Source organism: Geotrypetes seraphini, chromosome 6 (genome assembly GCF_902459505.1).
Source record: "Geotrypetes seraphini chromosome 6, aGeoSer1.1, whole genome shotgun sequence".
Classification (NCBI taxonomy): Eukaryota; Metazoa; Chordata; class Amphibia; order Gymnophiona; family Dermophiidae; genus Geotrypetes; species Geotrypetes seraphini.
In genome coordinates, this window is record NC_047089.1 from 9,935,939 (window position 1) to 9,959,813 (window position 23,875).

Genomic DNA, 23,875 nt, shown 5'->3' on the forward strand with positions numbered 1-23,875 from the left:
ATACAACACTTCCTCATCCCTCTCCCTTTTGGCAACCATTAAGACCATCGTGCACATATCACAGGAGTAATGAGTTCTTACAAGTACACCAGAAACTAGATACCTAGTCTCCTTCCCTTGCCTCCTCATAAAGCTAAGCACTACTACACCTTGCATCCTCCATTACACACTGAAGTACCCATCTTTAAGGATTCTGTGTGGCTTACATGAGGCTGATTCAATCCCTAAGTAATAGATCATAGTTATAGATTTAGGAATTATTTGATTTGAAAGGCTACTTAGGCTTTTGCAGTAAATGTCCTTCAGCTGCTTAATGCGAGGTTAAGAGGTGAATTTGCCCTTTAAGAGTTTATGTCTAGAAATCAGAAAATAACCCTAATTAGTAAGACAGATGGCTAAAGTCTCTGTGTGCAGTTGGGCTCCTCTTGCCCTTCCCAGAGCTGCTCTATTATGATGCTTGAGGTAAAATGCTTGTTACAGCCAGTCTTAGCAATAGCGGGACCCTGTACAGACCACTCCAGTGGGGCCCCCTGATGACAAGATGGCTTAAAACTTTATAATTTAAGAACATAAGAGCATAAGAATAGCCTTACTGGGTCAGATCAAACCCAGTAGCCCATTCTCACGATGGACCTGGCCAAAACCCAAAGAGTAGCAACATTATATGCTACCGATCCAGGGCAAGCAGTGGCTTTCCCCATCTTTCTCAATAACAGACTATGGACTTTATGAAACTTCAAATAAAGACAGACCAAGCAAAACTTTAATTACATTACATTGTGCTTGTTAACCGCATAACCACAAGTTCAACGCGGTTTACAACAGATTATTAACAATAGCATAGTACAAAATGAGTTAATTAATCAGATATTTGGAAAAAAGGTAGGTCTTCAGTGAAACGGTTCTGGTCCCAGTACCACATTGCCCACACTCTGCCGTGTCTCAGATATATCTGGAAACAGTCTCTTTAGAAAGAATGGACACTCATGCAACCGCTTATTATTCCAAAGAGATATCTATTTATTCTGTGTACTGCATACATATTTATAACATTTTACATGGGTCAGTTTTCTCAGCATATGACTGTAGGAGTATAGATATTAAGACCATACATGGAAGAAAGATACATAAAAGCAATTAGAAGGAGGTAGCAAACACAGGGGAGGGGGGCTGGGGAATTTCCATAACCATAGCATACACTACTGTCTTTTGTCTAGGTTCTAGAAATGTTTCTTATCTAAGTCCTGACTCACAATGAGCAAAATCACTCAGCTAAAACATAGGATGTGGGGTTCATAACATGAGGAGGATATAACCTTGGCAAAACTAGTCAGCTACAGAACAGAATGTAAGACACTGAGCTCAGAACACAAAGAGAAAAGACCTTGTGGCTTTTTGGCAAGCACAAACTGTTTCAGCAGTTTTCATATGTAACACAATCAGGTATAGAATAAACTTACAAGTAATATATATATATCCCTTCATTCAGCTGTATTCTAAAATGTTTATAAGAATGGGCTGTGAGCAATAACACTCAGAATTCTTTATCGCGAGAGGCTGCTTGGTACGCTAGTGTAGGATCAAGACATTTTTTTACTTCTACAGCCTTGGACTGAAGGAAAGTTAAACAAGGGAGAGTTTTTCTACTGTATTTATATGAAGCTAAGGAGAATCTATTAACCAAATAAGAAGGAGCTGATCCATACAGTACTTGTATAAAAAAACTGATTCAAATAGGCACAACAGGACTCATAATTCCAAAACTGTCTAAGTCAAAAGAACATAAGAATTGCCGCTGCTGGGTCAGACCAGTGGTCCATCATGCCCAGCAGTCCGCTCACAAAGACCAGCGCCCTACTGAGACTAGCCCTACCAGCGCACGTTCTTGTTCAGCAGAACTTGTCTAACTTTGGACGTCCTAATCGCTGGCACTAGTTACCTATTAAGAGTGGGACAATATTTATGGCATTGGTGCTGATTTTTCATGCAGTGCCCTGGTACTTATAGTCTATGACAATTTCTCGCAAACTTTGCGAAGTCACGCCACACTAAACATGATGGCTGCAGCTCAAGGGCATCCAGAAGTGGGTGGACATCAACGCGATGATGTCACAAGCATGTGCGATCTCACGATGTCCGCGCATGCATGAAGGCCCTCCAAATGGGGCCGTGAGCCTCCAGTGGGGGGTTCTGAAAGGGAAGAGGTGCAGAGAGAAGGAGAGGCAAGTTCTCGCCGCAAGAGGCACATCCTGTAGGCACCTCTCCTCCTCCCCAGCGTCTCACCAGTTGTTATAAGAGAGGAGTAACATGCTTAAATTTACCTCCACTACAGATAAGCCATACAGCAGCATTTTGTACAACTTGCAATGCTCTTCGCTCGGAGGATACCATTCCCAGGTATAGAGCATTGCAATAATCTAATTTCTGTAGTATCATACTTTGAACCACAATTTTTACAATTCCTTCATATAAGTGGCACCTGCAGGTTTAAGGGTTATTATAATGGGGTACTGTTGGTTACAGTACATTATTTTTACTATTCTTGAAGGGGGGTTATGGTGAGATATGTACCTGGGTCCTTTTATGTGAAGTCAACTGCAGTTCCCCCCTAAGTTGCCCCACTGCTCTGCTGGGATGTCTGTGTGGCTAGTCTACTAAGAATCCTAGCCCCTCCATACATCTCAATGACTTATTTTGGTTCATATTTCCCTAGGACTTTTTTTTTTTCTTTCTGAAAATGGTACCAAAAGATAGATTCTCGGAGCACAAAACTGTCTAGAAAACCGTGATTTTTGAAACAAAAAGACTTTTTCTGGTTCAAAAATCACTATGTTCCACTCCCTACTTAATCATTTCTACACATTATATGCAGGTACTTTCTCTGTCCCTAGTGGGCTCACAATCTAAGCTTTTGTACCTCGGGCAGAGGAAGAATAAGTGATTTGCCGAAGGGCATAAGAGGCTACAGGGGAAATTGAACTTAGATCATCAGGATGAAAGCTCACTGCACTAACCATTAGACTACTCTTCCATTTGAGTTTTGGACATTTTTAGCAAAAAATCCAAAATTAGACTTAAGACAACATATCGAAAATGCCCCTCTATGCTTTGAAACAGAGAAATATGATGGTAGATAAAGGCCAAATGGCCCATCTAGTCTGCCCATCCGCAGCATCCACTATCTCCTCCTCTCCCTATTGGCTAAGGCTCTTAACATTTGCATCTCCTCTTCCTATAGGCTAAGGCTCATTACACCTGCATTGTGAGGTCATAGAGCTTTGTGGTTATAGAAACATGATGGCAGATAAATGGCAAATGGCCCATCCACAGCATTAATGGATAGGTCTCTCCTACAACAAATATAAGGGCAGCATATCTGTAGCCTGTTTTTAGGACGGAAATGAGCAGACATAAAATACAGAAAGGGAAATTGTAAGATGAGGTGCTTGATCAATCTGTGTCTTGCCACCAATAAATATTTTCTTAATTTTTCACAAGAAAATGTCACGTTATGCTACGAGTAACTCTCTAAAACTGAAGGGGAAGCCCCCCCCCCCAATTCTGGACATTTTCTCTCCTAGCTATTCAGTTCTAGTTTTTCCTTTTCATTTGTGTGGGTATATTTTAGCCTCCTAAGATATTAACCAGAATATCATGTCCCTGTAAAGTCTGTCTCCTATGACCTGAAATCATTTGGTAACCTTGGCACACACTCTCCTACCAAGATCCTGTTACTCAGAGACTTCCTGATACAAAATACATTAATGAGCACATGAAACTCTTCATTCATGACAGTCAAATGATTTTTTTTTCTACTTCTTGTTTTATAATCAAAATGATGCATACTAAAACTCACATTAGATCAAGGTAGCACGGTTTTAATACAGTATAAGGTTAGAAAATGGATAAGAATTCTGAATGTACACATATACCAAAACTGTGTCAGTCAGTGCTTTGGATCTCTCTCCAGTCCCACACGTGCAAAGACCCATCAGATGCTGAAGATAGCAATGTCCTAGGCTTACATGGATGCCACACGTGAGCTGTGACTAACAAAGCATCTCCTGCTTCTCCTGAGCATGTGATGGCGTGTCCCTTATGAACAAAGATGGGCTCTACGTCTTCTGCTGTCATATGCCAAGCTTTTGAGTCATAAATTTGCACAGTTCCATTGAAACCTTTATCACAAAATAAAAAAAATCCACTATTAGTATAAACTATAATAATGATACTATATATAAATATTCTGCTCCCTTTAGACCCACTTATCTTCATCAAGGAAAATGAAAACTCAGACCCACTCTAGCTCTTGAAACCTAGTTAGTCTGGTATTTAAAATGTTGATGACATTTGGTCCGGACATTGCTTTTCTCTTCTTACCATCTAGGCCTAGACCAAGGTAGGCAATTCCGGTCCTCGAGAGCAGAGCCAGATCAGGTTTCAGGATATCCACAATAAATATGCATGAGATAGATTTGCATTTTAAGGAGGCAGTGCATGCAAATCCATCTCATACATATTCATTGTGAATATCCTGAAAACCTGACCTGGCTCCGGCTCTCGAGGACCGGAATTGCCTACCCCTAGCCTAGACCCTAGACAATGTTACCTGAATATTTACAGTAAGAAATAGACCTAAGAAAGCAAGAAAAGCATTTGCTGTTTTGATTATTGCAATTCATTGCATCTTGGTATATCTAAAGCAAGGGAGAAGACATTGCAATTGGTGCAAAATGTGACTGCACATTAACAGTGCATATTTTTCCTGTATGAAAGCAGCTACATTGGTTACCGATAGCAAATTGGATTCATCAACAGGTTTTGTCTATTATTCATCAAACATTGCATGCTCCTGCACCACTGTATTTTAAAGAAATGCTGAAGGTCTACTGTCCTAGTTGAACATTAAGATCAGAGCATGCTATGCTGTTATCGCAGGAGAAAATGATGCAAACACATTATGCAAATACACAGGCATCTACAATTGTAGCCGGAGTGCAGATATGGAATGCAGTGCTAGACGGAAGTTTGAGAGAATGTTGAAAACTCAACTCTTTGCAAGAGCATTTATTTTGCCTGCTTGTATGTTATAAGATCTGGGGCAGGACTTGAGGGTATTGCAGTGACATGTATTTTGACTGCTGTGTTTGTTTTTATATGCTTACTTTATTATGTATGTTGCTTGGTTATTTAAGCAGTGGATAAATTTTTTAAATAAATAAATAATTTTTTTGACAGAAAAGATGATATTGCACACAGGGAGACGAGAGAGAAACAGATAATGGTTACTATGGATGGGCAGACTACATGGGCCATTTGGCCTTTATTTGCCATTATGGTTCTATAAATCTGAGGAAAGCTCTCTGCACGACAGAGCCTGGATCGCTGAGATCCTGCTCGCTGAAACGATAACTAACAGAAAAAACTGTTTCAACTTTAAGATCCATCAGCGACTCTTGTTAGGATTAAAATGGAGACTTACTGAGGTCCTGCAAGATAAGGTTAAGATTCCGCATCAAGCATGGTTGTCACATAGGAGGACGCGGCTACATCGGGATGGAAAGCCAAAAAGTGCGAGAGGCCTGCTACCTGCACTTGACGGAACTAACCGCCAGGCCCTTCTTGAGCTTGCCCAGAAGACATGCAAGGATCACCGACATCGGAACCTAGCATAGACTGCGACAGTTGCTGGTTACATACCCTTAGGAGGGTAGCTATGACCCCCTCCAAGTAGCCCTTCTGTGGTAAGACAGCGCGTAAAAGCATCATGTTGTAGGTCCAAATTAACCAAATCCCTCAGGGCAATTGGACCCTGCAAGAGAGGAGTTAGATGAAATGGCAGTTTGAGACACTTGTCCTGCGTACCACAGTTGACACGGCCAATCTGAAGCAGCCCTAATTACCAACTCTGGGCCACAGGAGAAATCCGTACACTAGCCCTTTCTCTGGCTAAGGTTGTACTAGAGCGCCCATGCCAACACTGAGCTTCAGCTGAATAATCAAGAGACTTTCTTGTTGGCTACTGACGCCAACAGATCAAACATCGGATGCCCACAGTGCTACACAATGCTGTCAAAAGCATTCCGGCCAAAGACTACTCCCCTGCATCTCAGGATTGCCAGCTGGGATAGTTGGCCTCCACATCGTCCATTCCTGCCAAGTGCTGTTGATAGAGCCTGTATGTGGACTTCTGCCCAGGAGGTCAGTCAGATCCCGAGACAGAACCTGAGAACTCAGACCCCCAAAGCTCCAATAAAGGCCTTAGGACTGACACGGGCCACACAGCCTGCGCTAAAGCTCTGCTAACAACCAGGAGCAAGCCTTGCAACCAGGAGAACGGTCCCCGAGTCACCAAAATTATTAAAGCAGTTTCCCTGTAAAAGGGTTGCCCTCCTAGCTACAGACTTCTGATCCAGACAGTCTGCGTCTTCTCCCAGGCAGAGCTGCCCCGGTAACAATGGAACCCTCTGGAGCACCAAGAAGCTTCAAAATCTGGATGAAAATAATAAACCAGAATAAGAGCAGATCAGAAAGATACCTTCCAACTCACATGTAAAAGGAAAAACTGTGGGGGAGGGGGCTACAGCACAGCCCTGAGATGCAGGAGGCGGAGCCAAGGGAGGAAATAAGTGTAGATGATGCCTTCTACACAACTCGCAACTAGAGGCGACTGACCCACCGATTCATATGTCTTTTGCACTAGAAAGAGTGGTTGATTTATCAGACTCATTTACAGATCAATTTGTAGCCCAACATATGAACTCCTGAAGCCATTTGACACAGTAAAACCCTTACAGCAGCTACCCGATTCAAAAATCATTTTGCCTTAAATGTTTGCCTGAATTGCAAGATCAGAGAAGGCCAATTTTTTCCATCTAGAAAAGTGATAGAAAAGACTAGGAAAGGCTTAGATGACTCAGAGTAGGGCAACAGGTTAATATTTTTACCAGTCAAAACTAAAAATAGACTTTTAAACTAATTTGAAAAGTCTGAATTAAGGTCGCTAACTCTGTATGGGAAACCCATGTACTTCTAGGTTATATCCCGTCACAGCTTTGGACTGAATCCTTAACCACTTACTAAAGATTTCTAAGAAAAGTGCTCTTAAGGATGGAGGATTGGGGAGGAAATAAGGCCATCACAGGGAGTGTGCACCTCCAGCAGAGACAACATTGGTAGCGTGAGGTGGCATAAGCTAGCTTCCACCGATAATGGAGCGGGCTTGTTTTGAGGAAGGAATACTGAAGGCTTTTATGGTACCTAAGGATAAAATACTAGACATATTTAGATTACTTTTTTTTTTTTGTAAAACTGAAGGAGATTTTGAACAAACTGAGGCTACTTTTTGGTCCTGGGTAGATGCCCCTCCAGAATTGTTAAGTCATTCCTTGATGGTATACTTCTTTGGTTCAGGAAAATGTACAAGTTATTTTAAGGCCGGCAGAATTGAAAAAGTAAACTTATTATGCTGGGAAAGAAAGTGTGGAAAAGATGCAAAGAAATGAGGGGAAAGAGCTGGCCTATATATAGTTACAAATAAGGGTTTATTGCACCATAACTCCAGTAAAGATCAATTGTAATTGAATTAAACCCAAAGAAGCAAAGAACAATGTGCATTTTTATTATACCTACCTGAAACGGAAAGGCAATCATCCAAAAGTGGAGCCCAGGCAACACACATCAAACCCCAGTTTGAACTGGGCTCTTCAATTCTGCAGTTTGCCTTTTTCACAGGAATGGAGATGTTTCGCACGTCCGTCAGTGTCATTCGCCCTTCCGAGGAGAGACTTGCTACCGAGGGTCCAGCTGTGCTAACTCCCTGTAGTTCATGTTTGACTCCCATGCACCACCGTTCTCCTGACAGCGATGAAGGTGCAGCCGCATTTTTCACTGCATTTTGTGCTTCTCGAGTATCTGCCAGGTACAGCTGTCCTTTCACAGTGCACACAAGAAACGTGCAGAAGTCCAGGAAGTTAAGGTTGCTGACAGCGTCGCTACTGTTCACTCCTGACGGCAAGGAAAGATGGGGGGAAATGTAAAGAACCAATCATCAGCACCACCATTAAACCTAACTAGATTTAGAGTCAAACTGATTCTAAATCCAGCCCCACAGAAGTCAGCTGGTTGAACGTCACAACAAATGCTGCATTTATACTAGAAATTCTCCATAGTTTTTTTTTTTAAATAAATTAACAATCCTTCTGATGACAATTTTCAAAAGGGATCTTTTTAGTAAGCTGCAGTCAAAGTGGCCTTAGCGTGCCCTTATGCCGGTTTTTCCTGCATGCTCAGGCCATTTTCACTGCACTTTGAAAATTTAATTTAAAAACAAATGTACTTACCACAATTCTACAATTCTCTGCTGTTTTATATTTTTCCTATTAATGGTCAAATACTGATGTTACCATTAGCGTGCGACCGTTAAAAAAAATGACTGCATGAGTGTTTACCAACACCTAATTTGTAGCGGTGATGGTTCATACAGTAATCCTGAACTAACCAGTTAGGGTGCAGAATTGCAGCTGAGCCGAGTAGTGCAGGGATGGCCACTCTCTGCCACCTCCAACAAAAATGAAAATGTGTGCTGATTTGGAATTTACCCCAGCACGCCTGAGTGTGTCCCGCAGTAAGCCATTTTAAGCTGTGGTAAGCACACATTAGCATTTGGATAAACCGAATGGCTTAAAAATCTTATCACTCTGAGTAAAAGCGAGTGCACTTTTAGCATTTTGAGTGGAACTGGAAAACATGTAGAGACTGTATTTTCATATCTCTGCATATTGTCTTTGATTAAAATTTTATCCCTAGAAAAATATGCAAAAGTCTGCACATACTTTGTACTAGAGAATGACACGAGGACAAATTTGTCCTTGTCCCTGCAGGAACTCAATTTCTCCATCCCATCCTCTTGAGTTTTGTTGCTGTCCCTGTAAACTCGACTACTCGACTAGATCCTCCCAAAAACTGAAACTATCTTTCCCTTCTATAAAAGGTATATCCCGCGCAGGAAAACTTGGAACATCCCTCCCCTTTAGAACCATAGAACTCTGGAACAATCTTTCACCCCCGCTCAGAAATTCTAGCTCCTTCCAATCCTTCCGCAAACACTTGAAAACTTGGCTCTTTTCAAAAATCTAATCACCTCCCGTGCTCTAGTATCCTGTCCCCCTCTATCTCCTCAGTCCCTCTCCCACATCCTTTCTTTGTAGTTCCTTTCCTCTCAAACTCTGTAAACCGTGCCGAGCTCTGCGCACGCGGAGATGGTGCGGTATACAAACCTAAGGTTTAGTTTAGTTTAGTTTAAACTCTGCCTTAACCGCATAAGCCTTGAATACTTATGATTTAAAGTGTTTGAGGCTTGTGCAGATGAGGATGGAGCTTGCAGGAATGGGGCGGGGACGGGAAAATGAGTTCCTATGGGAATGGGGAAAAATTTGTCCACGTGCCATTCTCTACTTTGTACCTCTGACAATTTTCAGAGGAAACATGCATACAAGTATACTTCCCCTTTGAATATTAGTTACACTGTAGGTGATCCACTGGTACAAAATCCATCTACTTTGCATCTTGGCAAATAGTTTCAAAATTGTTCCATTAAAAAATAAAATTTTCACTGAAGAGCCAGCCCTATGCCAAAATGGCAAAACAGTGCAACATCAAATGCATCATCTTAGATTGATCTCTAAGTCAGACAGCCTCAATAATCAGTCAACAGACCCAGAGTAAGGGTACACAGCTGCCAGGGCCCAGAAGGAGCAGCATAATAATGTTGCCAATGCTTTTCCTGCCCTCCAGAAAGAACTGGCATGCCACCACTACGGGCATCTAGTTCAAAGATGGCACATGATGGTGGTAATGAAAGCAGTCAATGATCCTTCAAATACAGGCTTTTAATAAAGCATACCTAACTTATACATGCTCTTCTTGGACTCAACCTCTGTAATGTGTATGTTGTTGACCTCCGAGCCATGAAGGACCCATGATGAATTGGTTGAGGTGGTTGCAATTTTAGTCCAATGGTTCTCCCCTTTACCTCCAGCATAGATATTGCTTATGGGTTTAATAACATCTATTTGAAAAGACAAAAAAATAAGACATCAAGCCACACATTATACAGAAAGCTTACATAGGAATAGCATACAATAGGAACTCTGAAGGCAGTTTATGCAAAAGGGTTTCTAGTTTCAAAGCCATTTACATATGTAAATTAGTCATCGGAAAAATATCTTTACTCAAAACAGCTAAAAACATGTGCAGTATTTCACACTGCATGCACTTTAAAAGCAAATGTTGACTGCTGTATTTAAGTATTTGCATATGATTATGGCCATTTTAATTTATTCCACTTAGTTTGCCATTAGCTGTTTTGGCAGATAGTAAATGCGTACTTTCCCTTTTAAATTTTCATTCATTTAATTATACACATACTTTCTTTTATTATTATTATTTATTTATACATTTTAAAGCAAATTTACAAGAATCCTCTTGTGACAGAAAATCAGAGCATTCATTATTGAATAATCAGAAGGAAATACAAACATCACATATTAAAAGCAAAGAAAGAAAAAAAAATTCATTTCCATTTAATAACATATCTTTTTAAACTCCTCCTTAGACCACCAAAGCACCCCTTGGGAGACAAGTATATTAATGAGACAAGGAAATCTCAAATTAAACAAAGAACACTAAAGAAAAGGCTTAGGGGCTCATAATCGAAAGAGAAAAACGTCCAAAAACCGGCCTAAGTCGGCACTTGGACGAACATTTCTCAAAAACGTCCAAGCGCCGATAATCAAACTGGGTTTTGGACGTATTTCTAAACGACTTAGGCCCTCATAGTGCCGCTCAAAGTCCAAAGCTAAACAAGGCGTTTCGGGAGGCGTGTCGAGGGCAGGAGTTGGGCGGTATGTGGGCTGGCTTAGACTTAGTCGTACAGCATGTATAACCAAAAGTGATACAGCCCACGATCGATGGAACTTGGACGTTGTGACTTAGACCATTTGAAACATGGTCTAAGTCACAAAAAGCCACCTAAACTCAGCAGATATGCACTGAAAACACATAAAACAGACCCCCACACACTACCCCCAGTGGTCACCAACCCCCCCCATAAAAATTTTAATCACAACTTTAAAATTCAGCCTCCAGACCATCATCACCTGGCCGCCTGGCATAGGAAAGCCTAGTCGTCCAGCCCAGAGGCAGCTTAAGTCGTCTTGGGGGTGGGTTAGGGACCCATAGAGAGAAGGACCCATGCCCATAAGCCCCTGTAATCACTGCATTGATACTTAAACATGCGCACTGCCCTATACACCCCAAAACCCTTTTTTACTGGCATATAAGTGGCTCCTGCAGCCATAAGGGTTATTGGGGTGGTAGATAAGTGGGTCTAGGGGATTCTGGAAGTGGTTTGGGGGGCTCACCGTCACCTATAAGGGAGCTGTAGTGAGGAGAAGCCATGGCACCCTGTTTGTGAAGTTCACAGCAGTGCCCTGTAAGGTACCCCACTATTTAGGTGCCCTGTCTGGGTGTTCTGTTCATCACTTTGCAAGCCCCTCCCACGTCCAACAGGGCTTGTTCTAGACCACAGTTCTTCAACCGCCAATCCGCGGACCGGTGCCGGTCCGCAGAAAATTTCTGCCGGTCCGCGCAGGGCCAGCGAGATGGACGCCGTTAATTTTCCTGCCCTGGTGTTCGCGGAAATCTTCTGTTCCTCCCAGCCTCCGGTAATCAAGACAGGCTGCCGACATCGGGCATTCCCTCTGTGAGTCTCGCCTATGCGGAAACAGGAAGTTGAAACAAAATAGGTGGGACTCAGAGAGGGAATGCCAGACGTCGGCGCCTGTCTTGATCGCTGTTCTTGCCGAGTCGCCGAAGAGGGACCCGGGGAAGGTGCAGGTAGAAGGGAGATGGTCAGCGTGCGCGGGGGGGGGGGGATGGCGTCAGCGTGTGGATTGGGGCCATCAGCAGCGTCTGTGCTGAGAGTCTGCCCACGTGCAGAATGCGGCGGGTAGGATGCCTCCGGCTCGTCTTGGGCGGCAGGGCCTGCGGTGCAAAGCTGTTTTTGCCAGCTTGGGGGGGGGGGGGTCGCGAATGTGCAGGGCACAGCAGGAATAAGATCATGGGGAGCCTTCAACAGTGGCTGTCTCCTCTCCTAGCAGCTCTGTACTTACCAGGGCAGTGATTCACTTTGGCAATTTCCCCTTTCCTCAGAGGCGGCAACGGACCCAAGGCTGCCTAAGGAAATCACTATTGCAGGCAAGTACTGAGAGCTGCTGGAAGGAGAGGAAGCCACTGTTGGAGGCTGGGAAGCTGCTGGATAAAGGGAGAGCTGTTACTGCACCTGGAGGGAGGTAGAAAGAGAGATGCTGCTGGGAGGGGAAGAGGGAAAGGGATGGGAAAAGAGCTACTGTTGGATAGGGGGAAGGAGGGAAAGGAGATGGAAAAAAGGAAGGAAACAGTTGGCAGGGAGATTAGATGAGGGAAAGGGGAGAGACAGGAATGAGAAAGTAGAGAGAGATTGATGCTGGAAAGGGGGTCAGCAGAGAAATGAGAGAGGGATAAAGATGCTAGATCTGGTGTAGGAGAGATAAAAATGAAGAAAGCAGTGAAGCTGGAATGAATGATGTAAAAAGGAGAGAGGAGGCACAGGCTGGATGGAAAGGGGAGAGGGGCATAGAAAGAAGTCGGATACATATGGAAGGGGGAGAGGCCAGACAGTGGATGGAACTGGCAGACGCTGGAAGGAAGAGTGGAAAGAAAATGAAAGCAGAGACCACAAAAGGTAGAAAAAAATCATTTTATTTCTATTTTGTCATTACAATATATCAGATTTGAAATATATATCCTGCTAGAGACATAACTGGGGATTGTAAAGCCTAACACTATTCCTATCATGTATTCTGTTAGCATGATATTTCTATGTAGCATTCTGTAGTAATTTGGCTTGTTCGGTTTTCTTGATAGTAGAGGGGATATATGTGAAGGGGAGGGGAGACAGGGGTTTTGTTGGTCCTTGCTCTGAATATTTATATTTATAAAATGACAATTGTACAGAATATTGTTTCTTTTTATACTTTAATAAAATACGTTCAATATAAAATCATAACTGAGGCTTGTGCAGATGGGATCAGATGGTTTGTGGGGACCAAGCTTGCGGAGACGGGGCGAAAATGTGTTTTTTTATTTCGGTCTTAGTAGTTTGCCGGTCCACAAAATAATTATTTTATTTCTGCCAGTCCACGGGTGTAAAAAGGTTGAAGAACACTGTTCTAGACGTTTTGGACTTGGACGGACAGTTGGACGAAAATGTGCTTTAAAGATCGATGTTTTAGCGGCTTGGACGATCAGATCTTCAGGATGTATAATTGGACGATTTTCGAAAGTCAAAAGACGTTGGATGTCTCTTTTTGACTTTGGACGACTTGCGAAATGGACGTAAACGGACTTAGACATCCCTTTTGATTATGCCCCTCCATGCGTATTACCAGCCAAACTTTCTTTGAAACTTGATTGAAAGTTCACAGGTTTTTATGGGCCTTCTCCCAAAAGATGGTCAGTCTGAAAATTGCCCTCTTTATATTTATGTTATACAGTTTACAGACTCCTGGCAGAATTTGTGGAAAATGAGCGTGATCAGACAAAACCGCTTGGTTCTTATTTATAGTTTAAGCGCTATAGCAAGCATTTTAACAAACATAAACACATTTGTTATGAAAAATGTGTTTCAAATTAAACCATAATACATCATAGAATAGCACAAAGGAATTGGTCCTGTTCTAAAATTCACATACCCTTAATTCTTAATATCGAGAATCATCCCGCTTTCATCAATGAGGCCCTTTATTTTCTTTGGTTGTCTAGCATGAGCTATGTGTTTCAGTTCTCCCAAAGTGGCTCAATGATGTTGAGGCCAGAGACTGTGATGACCACTCCAGAACCTTCACTTCTTTCTGCTGCAGCCTTGGCCTTATGTTTCGGATCATTGTCATACTGAAACGTCCAAGTGGAGCTTCCTGGCTGATGAACGCAAATTCTCCTTCAATATTTTCTGACAAGATGCTGCATTTGTCCTGCCATCAATTTTGACTAAAATCCCTGTGCTACTGAAGCTCACCCCCTCCCCTCCAAACAGCAGAGATCCATCGTCATGCTTCACAATACGGGCAGTGAGCTTCTCTTCACAGGCCTTGTTGACTCCTCTCCAAACATAACATTTATGGTTGTGACCATAAAGTTCAAACTTGGTCTCATCACTCCAAATTATTTTGTTCCAGAAGTTTTGAGGCTTCTCTAGGTTCTGTTTGGCGTACTGTAAGTGGGCTGTTTTGTGGCATCGGTGCAGCAATGGCTTTTTAAGGGAACTTTACCATGCTCAAGCAGCTACACCACTTTGTTTCAAAGAAGCCTATATTTCAGTAGAAGTTGCTTGTGGGTTTTTCTTTGCATCCCTACAAAGTTTCCTGACTGCTGTGCCTGAAATCTTTCAAATTGTGACTTGATATTAACAGAACCCATCATATTCTATTTCTTGATCAGACTGAACTACTGCAACCTGCTTCTCACTGGCCTTCCGCTAAATCATCTTTCTCCCTTTCAATCTGTTCAGAACTCCTGCATGCCTTAGATTCCATTAATGTCGCTATACCCATACGATTCCTCCCCTGAGCTCACTTCATTGGCTCCCAATCTGTTTCCACATGCAATTCAAACTCTTCTTAATGATCTACAAGTGTATTCCCTCTGCAACTCCTCTCTCCCCACACTCCTCCGCAGGTAGTCTCTCTTATCTGTACCCTTCTCCTCTACGACCAGCTTAAGACTCCATCCCTTCTGCCTTGCTGTACCTCATGCCTGGAACAAACTGCCTGACTCGATATGTCAAGCTCTGTCTCAGGCTGTATTCAAATTCAGACTCAAAGCCTACATCTGTGACGCTGCTTTCAATTCCAAATTCCAGCCCACCTTCTAAGCCCCAATATCTGTCTTCTTATTCCCTCTGTAATGCCCCCACCTGAGCCCTGTGCACTGATGCACCTTCTTGTCCAGTTTGTCTGTCTTGGCTAAATTGTAAGCTCTATTGAGCAGGGACTCTTTCTGTTGTTTTTTTGTGTATGTCTAGCAGCATTACAGAAATGATTAGTTGTAGTACTAGTAGTTTGAACAGTACAGATTGGCATTTTCAACCTAGGTGTATATTATCAGTCCAAACATTCAAGAGTATGTAAACTTTTGATCAGGGCAATCATGCACACAATTCTGCAATGATAGATAACTTCACCTGAATAATATTCTTAAAGAATGGTGTTGTACAAGATTACTCAGGGGTATGCAAACTTATGAGCACAACTATATAAGGAATTTACAGCTTAGTTACAGAAACTGCTGAGATATTCCTTAGTAAAACAAACACATTCTGCTTATATACTTAAAACAGAGTCAAATGACACCAAACCATTTTGACAGCCTTATCCTGTGCTCAACTGAATGGTTACAATGGTGGTAGTGGAACAAATTTCTATCCAAACATTTGTACCTTTTGACATGGCATCAGAACTCCCAGTCTACTGTGAATCTGCTCAGCCTCATTCACTGCCATTTATTTGTGATGATATTGGAGGTTAAGGTGCTTCATTCAAGGCCATCAAGCTTTTGCCCCACAATTTAGGCCTCTTCCTCTCCCAACCCACACATCGTGGCTCCAATCTCCTGGCTGAGACGCAATTAATGTGGTTGTCTTGGAGCAAGCACAAGTATGAGCCTGAGAAAACATCTATGCAATATGAATGAGATACTCTCCCAAGATCTGTGAACATAAGAATTGCCGATGCTGGGTCAGACCAGTGGTCCATCGTGCCCAGCAGTCCGCTCTCGCGGCGGCCCCCAGGTCAAAGACCAGTGCTCTAAATGAGTCTAGCCTCACCTGCGTACGTTCCAGTTTAGCAGGAACTTGTCCAACATTGTCTTGAATCCCTGGATGGTGTTTTCCCCTTTAACAGTCTCCGGAAGAGTGTTCCAGTTTTCTACCACTCTCTGGGTGAAGAAGAACTTCCTTACGTTTGTACGGAATCTATCCCCTTTTAACTTTAGAGAGTGTCCTCTCGTTCTCCCTACCTTGGAGAGGGTGAACAACCTGTCCTTATCTACTAAGTCTATTCCCTTCAGTATCTTGAATGTTTTGATCATGTCCCCTCTCAGTCTCCTCTTTTCAAGGGAGAAGAGGCCCAGTTTTTCTAATCTTTCACTGTACGGCAACTCCTCCAGCCCCTTAACCATCTTAGTTGCTCTTCTCTGGACCCTTTTGAGTAGTACCGTGTCCTTCTTCATGTATGGCGACCAGTGCTGGACGCAGTACTCCAAGTGAGGGTGCACCATGGCCCGGTACAGCGGCATGATAACCTTCTCCGATCTGTTCGTGATCCCCTTCTTTATCAATCCTAGCATTCTGTTCGCCCTTTTCGCTGCCGCACATTGCGCAGACGGCTTCATCGACTTGTCGATCAGAACTCCCAAGTCTCTTTCCTGGGAAGTCTCTCCAAGTACTGCCCCTGACATCCTGTATTCGTGCATGAGATTTTTGTTACCGACATGCATCACTTTACACATGCAATCTTGCAGGTCAACATGCAGGAGGCTCACAGGAGACCTGACTCTTGGGGATTTTTTTTTAACTTAGTAATGGTGACAGCTGGCCAGTACATGAGCATTTTTATATGGATACCTAAAATTCTGTGAAAGTAAAAAAAAAAATCTATTGTAGCTCACTAAATTCCAATAAGATCCAACAATCTCAACTACCCTTTTTTCTCTCCTATTCACAACTTGTTTTGTTTCTCTTACTGTTAAAGCACAATAAGCTTTTGCAGAATTTACAGCAAAACAGTGCTCCCTGCCTTTTTGGGTGAGATCAAGGAATTCAATAGGGTGTGTGATAAGAGACTACTCATGTACCACAATGTTTCTGTGTAAGTGAGTAATGGCATCATCCATCCCATTAGCTGCTACAAGGCTAAGTAAATATCTGTTCTATATCATCACAGTGCTATTTTCAGGACAATGCACCAGCATGTTTTACAGCTAATGTAATTAAAACATGCTCTGTTTAAGACAAAAAAAAAAAAAAAGCAACAACCTCTGGAAAGATAAATTACATTACATTACATTACATTACATCAGGGATTTCTATTCCGCCATTACCTCGCGGTTCAAGGCGGATTACAAAAGGTTAATTTAAAAAAGACATAATTACAATGATTAGCTAGAGAGGTAAGTTGTAGATCTTAAGAGCATTTAGAGGTCGTGTTGTTATTGCTGTTTCAGGAATTTCTTGAAAAGTGTGGTTTTTATTTCTTTTCTGAACGTCCTATAGTCTGGGGTGGTCATCAGAAGGTTGGAGATCTGGTTGTCCAGTCTTGCGGCTTGAGTGGCTAGGAGGCCGTCGTGTAGTTTTGTTCTTTTTACTTCTTTGATTGGGGGGGGTATGAATGGGGAGTGCGTTTTTCTGTGTCTGGTACTGGGTGCTTGGATGAGGCGATTGTTCAGGTATGATGGGCTGTCTCCGTGTAGGGTTTTAAATAATATGCAGTAGAATTTGAATTGGATTCTTTCTTGGATTGGGAGCCAGTGTGAGTTGATGAAGGCTTCAGTGATGTGGTCATGTTTTTTCAATGAGTAGATGAGTCTCAAAGCTGTATTTTGGATTGTTTGGAGTTGTCTTATCGTGGTTGCAGGACATGGAAGGAAGAGTATGTTACAGTAGTCCAATATACCTAGTATTAGGGATTGTACTATAAGTTGGAATTGTGTTCTTTCAAAGAATTTTCGGACTTGTCTCAGGTTTCTCATGATTGCGAATGATTTTTGAATTGTTTTATTTATTTGCGGTTGCATTGTGCAGCATCTGTCTATGGTCATGCCTAGTAGTTTTATGGTGGTTTGGATGGGATATTTGGTTGCGTTTATGTCTAGGATGGTTGTGGTTTGGATCTTGTCATTTTCTAGGAGGATGAATTTGGTTTTGTCTTGGTTGAGTTTAAGTTTTTGATTTTCCATCCAGGTTGTGACTGCTTCAAGTGTTTGGTGAAGTTTGTCTGTCATGGTAGGTTTAGAGTGATCGTATGGGACGAGGATGGTGATGTCATCCGCATAACTATAGGAGGTTATGCCTAGATTATCCAGATGCGTTCCTAGAGAAGCAGTGTAGAGATTGAAGAGGGTAGGGGATAGTGGAGATCCTTGTGGTACGCCGCAGGGGTTTGACCAGGATTCTGACTTTTCTTTGTTTGATTTTACACTGTAGGTTCTGAGTTTTAGGAATCCTTCAAACCAGGAGTATACTTTGTCTGAGATGCCTATTGCATCTAAGATCTGTAGAAGGATGTTGTGGTCTACTAGGTCGAATGCCGCCGATAGGTCCAGTTGTATGAGTAGCATTTTTTTCCCTGTACTAAGTTGTTGTCTGACGGTATCCATAAGGGAGCCTAGTAGTGTCTCTGTGCTGAAGTTTGTTCTGAAGCCTGATTGCATGGGGTGGAGTAGGTTATGGTCCTCTATGTAATTGGTGAGGAGTTTGGCTACTAGGCCTTCTATAATTTTGACATATAGCGGAATTGAGGCTATAGGTCTAAAGTTAGATGGGAGGTTTTGTGGTGCTTTTGGGTCTTTTTGGATTGGGGTGATGACAATTTCGCTGAGGTCAGCAGGGAATGTGCCTTCTGTGAGCGTGAATTGGATCCATTGTAGAGTTATGGTGCGGAATTTTACACTAGAGGTGGTAAGGAGATATGAGGGGCAATGGTTGAGGTCACAGGAGGCATGGCTGTATTTTTTGTAGAATTTGTTGAATTCTGACCATTGTATGTTAGGGAATTGAGTCCAAATTCTGTCTGCTGCGATTGCCTCTTTTCCTGTAGGGTGGATTGTGATTGGATTTTGATGGGATGGGTTAAGGATGAGTGTGGCTCTGGTGTTGGTGATTTTGTTCTTGAAGTGTTCTGCTAAGAGGGTGGGTGATGGTGGAGGTGTGTTCGTGGTGGTAGTGTATGGTTTGGTGTCTGTTAATTCTTTCAGGATTTGGAATATTTTTTTGGAATCTTGGGTTTCCGTGCCTATGAGATTAGTATAGTAGCTTTTCCTCTTATCTTTTAGTAGATTTTTGTATTGTTTGTTGATTTTTTTCCAGTCGGTTTTTGTTTGATCTTGGTTCTTTTTTCTCCATTTTCTTTCTAATCTTCTACACTGTCTTTTGAGTTGGAGTAATTCATTATCAAACCATTGGTCTGATTTCCTGCTGGTTCTGGTTTTGGTTTGTAGGGGTGCCAGATCATCCAGGATGTTGGTGGATACATTTTTCCAGTGGGAGATGAAGTTTTTTGGGTCGCAGTCTTGGATAGTTTCGTCTACATTTGACCAGAAAATGGTTGGGTCGATATGTTTGCGTGAGGTATATGTGGTTTTTTTTGATTGAGGTGTGTGTTTGGTTTTGGTCCAATTGATGTTGAAGTTATAAATGTAGTGGTCTGACCATAGGGATGGGGACCATGTTCCGTTAGGAGTTTGGATTGCTGGATTGGATGGTTGGTGAGACATGAAGGCAGCAATGTCCAGTTGATGACCTTTTTCATGAGTGGTTTGTGGGTTTAGGATCTGGAAGGATAAGGCATTGAGGAAGGATAGACAGTTATTTGCTGGTGTGGAGGTTGTGATAATTTTTTATGCCTGAAGCTTACCAGTGAAAAGAGGTGACTGGAACCATCCAACTCTGCACAGGAGGTTATGGAGGGAAGGAGAACAAGGGAAGGGAATAGCTTTTTAGAAGGTCACTATCAATGCTACCATTAACTGGTACTCGCCAGAACTCTTATTGATTAAAAGACAACTTAGATATCTCGAAAGAAAATGGTGTAAAAACAAAACAATTGAAAATATGAAATCATATAAAGAACAATCACTTTTTTATAAAATTAAAATTAACGAAGCAAAAAGAATTTACTATTCCAACAAAATTAAAACAGCCAAAAACCCTTCCATATTATTTTCCATTATAAAATCCTTTAATCCCAATTCACAAAAGGACATTAAAAGCTCAGCCCTCTCAGCACAAAACTTGGCCGATGCCTTCTGTAATAAAATTAAAAACATACGAAAGAAATTCGATTCTAACATAGTCATCAACCCCCCTGAAACTTCTAACAACTATAAACTCCCCTGTGCCAAATGTTCTAATTTCAACACTCCAACATTGACAGATATCAAACAAATCATCCAAAACTTAAAAACTTAAAAAGCTCTCCTTCTGAGATCATACCTCCTGTAATCTTAAAGAAATACTTCTCCTGTTTCGGACCTTTAATACTTTCCTTTATAAAAAAAAGTCTCAATTCAGGGACTATTCCCAAATCCTGGAAAAAACACAATAGTTTAGTTTGCCAGGTATACAAACACACATTGTGAAGGCCCAATAAGCAATCTTGTGGTGTAAAAGGGAGAAGAAATTGTAGCAATTGCGACAGACAACTCAAAATGGTTGCAAGATCTTACAGTGCCACCAAACATGGAGAAAGGTGCCCAAATCCACATTTATCATCATTTTTCATGGGCTTGGTTCTCCATGGAACCAGCCCTCTTCCACCTCCCTTGGACTTCCCTTTCTCAAATCCATCAATTATTGCTACAACCACCCCACTGTCAGAGACCTAGGCTGAAAGGGTGATAGTGAAAAAGAAAACAGGTCTGCTTTGCCATAATTTGTGGCGACTCCCCAAGTGGCTTGAGCTGCTTTGAAAAGGACTTCTGGCTTCACCCATAACCCAGATGGTAGGTGACAGCATTGTTGCTCACCTATAACAGATGTTTTCTGTAGACAACAGGAGTGAGGCACTTACTCAAGTAGGTGATGTCAAAAAAACTCTTAGAGTTCATAATGTAGTGTCAAGTTTTGAGCAAGAACAGCTCTTCCCATACATGGCAGTCTCCTCAGCTACTCCCCAAACTCAAAACATTTAGCCAACTCTCGGAAGTGAGAGAGATTATAGGTTTGATAGCTGGATTAACTCAGGCAAAAAGTGAATGACTCATAGTAACAGAGTAGTCACTTACATTATTAATTCATGGTTAAATTGTCTTTCTTTGATATTTCTGGGACATGGACTGTAGAAGTCCACCCAGTACTGTTCTTAGGTTCCAACTACTGGAGTTGCCATTGATGCTCACTCCAGCCTATCCAAACCATCTTTTCATCTGGGGGATAGACTAAATGTCTGACCAGTACTGTCCTCATGTTCCAAATTAATGGAGTTTGCATCAAAGGCCTCACCACCACATCCTCAACTGAATTGCCATAAACGAAACAGTCCGGGTAGGAGTGAAGGGCCACTACTCGAACTGGAGGAGAGTCACGAGTGGGATCTCACAGGGCTCGGTGCTTGGGCTGCTGCTATTTAATATATTTATAAATGATCTAGAAACAGGGACGAAGTGCAAGATAATAAAATTCGCGGACGACACCAAACTATTTAGTGGAGCTCGGACTAAAGAGGACTATGAAGAATTACAAAAGGACTTGAACAAACTAGGGGAATGGGCGACGAGATGGCAGATTAAGTTCAACATTGAGAAATGCAAAGTACTACATGTGGGAAGCAGAAACCTGAGGTACAGCTATATGATGGGAGGGATGTTATTGAATGAGAGTACCCAAGAAAGGGACTTGGGGGTAATGGTGGACATGACAATGAAGCAGACGGCACAGTGCGCAGCGGCCGCAAAGAGAATGAATAGAATGCTAGGTATAATCAAGAAGGGTATCACTACCAGAATGAAAGAAGTTATCCTGCTGTTGTATCGGGCGATGGTGCGTCCGCATCTGGAGTACTGCGTCCAATATTGGTCACCGTACCTTAAAAAGGATATGGCGTTACTCGAGAGGGTTCAGAGGAGAGCGACACATCTGTTAAAAGGTATGGAAAACCTTTCATATGCTGAGAGACTGGAGAAACTGGGACTCTTTTCCCTGGAGAAGAGGAGACTTAGAGGGGACATGATAGAGACTTACAAGATCATGAAGGGCATAGAGAGAGTAGAGAGGGACAGATTCTTCAAACTTTTGAATAATAAAAGAACGAGAAGGCATTCAGAAAAGTTGAAAGGGGACAGATTCAAAACGAATGCTAGGAAGTTCTTCTTTACCCAACATGTGGTGGACACCTGGAATGCGCTTCCAGAGGGCGTAATAGGGCAGAGTACGGTACTGGGGTTCAAGAAAGGATTGGATAATTTCCTGCTGGAAAAAGGGATAGAGGGGTATAGATAGAGGATTACTGCACAGGTCCTGGACCTGTTGGGCCACCGCGTGAGCGGGCTGCTGGGCACGATGGACTTCAGGTTTGACCCAGTGGAGGCATTGCTTATGTTCTTAGTTATGTTTGAATTACCAGACCTCAAATTACCCAAGGCACTACTAAATTGGTAAATTCATCATTGGTCTTTGGTAAGGGCATGAACAATTCCATTTAGTAGTGCCTTGGGTAATTTGAAGTCTGGTAATTCAAACATAACTTGATTTGATTTTGTCCTCTGTTCTGTATGAGTTTTTGGACAAATTAGTGTTTTCTTCATCTTTTGTTGGTTAAATGCACTTGCCAGAAAAGATGCTTTTAATGTAATCACATTGTTAGGCACAATATTTTTCTGAGCACATCTTTTTCAAATATATGAGGAATGAAGAATGAATATAAAAGTTTTTGGGATAATGATAGCTATTTAATTAGATTTGAGGACATACCCAGATAAATCTGATTGTCTTACATTCAATTATACTTGGGTGAAAAAGAACTTAGCAGTAGTTGTAAATCAAAATACATAATATCAAACAGGAAATAGAGCAACAACAAAAATGTTAGGATAGATGCAGGGACATGATCTCCCCTCTTCCCCCATTCCCTCAACCTTTCTCCCTACCCCCACTGCACTACTCCCTCACATCCTCAAGCCTGCCTGGCTTCACATGCCGTTTGAACTACTCAGTTACCCATTCTGTTATGGGACCTAGTGGTACCACTTGATTTAAGCCATTAGAATGAAATAGGTTGATTGGAGAGGTGTATGCAGATACTGACACTGTTCTCCAGCTGGCCAGAAGAGAGAAAAGCCCAATGAACAAGAGGAGGAGGAGGGGACAGAGGTCCAGAGATATGAAACAGTGGAAGCAGCATATATCAATCATGAGGTGGGGAGGGGCAGGAGAGGCAATGGAGTAGCAGGTGGTGGGGTCCCTGTACAAATTGAACTTTGCAAAAGTGAAAACATAGTTGCAGCTGATTCAGGCCCTTGCTAGTGAAGAACTACAATAAAAGTCCAGTCTCTGCTTTTAGGGCATCTGGCCTTGTGTGTCAGTTCATACATGCTTACCACTATCTTCTGTTGCCATTTCCCAGACCTGGATGGCGTTCTCTCCTGGTCCACTTGTCAGTAACAAACTACAGAAAAAATAGAATAGAAGGTCCCATGTATCAAACAGAAATTGCTACTGGGTAGGTTTCTTTTTAAAAAAAAGCCCTCAGCAAACAAATTATAGGCAATGTTTTACTAACTCAAAAATGTACTTCTAAAAACATCTATACTCGTATAAAAAATCTGTCACTCACAGAAACATGATGGCAGATAAAGGCCAAATGGCTCATTCGGCCTGCCGAACCACAGCTTCCACGATCTCCTCTTCTCCCTAAGAGATCCCACATGCCTGTCCCATGCTTTCTGGAACTCAGACACAGTCTTTGTCTCCTCCACCTCTACTGGGAGACTATTCTACACATCTATCACCCTTTTTTGTAAAAGTAATCTTTAATTACTCCTGAGCCTATGCCCTATGAGCCCTAAG

General features: G+C 42.2%; 1 protein-coding gene across 1 annotated transcript in view; it reads right to left on the reverse strand.

Moving 5' to 3' along the window:
- Positions 1–3,208: 3,208 nt before the first annotated feature.
- WDR73 (WD repeat domain 73) overlaps positions 3,209–23,875 on the reverse strand; it is a 46,360-nt gene continuing 25,693 nt past the window's right edge. The window contains exons 5-8 of the mRNA XM_033949874.1: positions 23,407–23,474; positions 9,905–10,069; positions 7,633–8,007; positions 3,209–4,178 (exon numbers count right to left, since the gene is read on the reverse strand). Of these exons, the coding sequence (XP_033805765.1) occupies positions 3,943–4,178; positions 7,633–8,007; positions 9,905–10,069; positions 23,407–23,474 (844 nt within the window). The 3' untranslated portion in view covers positions 3,209–3,942. The remainder of the gene's footprint in view (positions 4,179–7,632; positions 8,008–9,904; positions 10,070–23,406; positions 23,475–23,875) is intronic.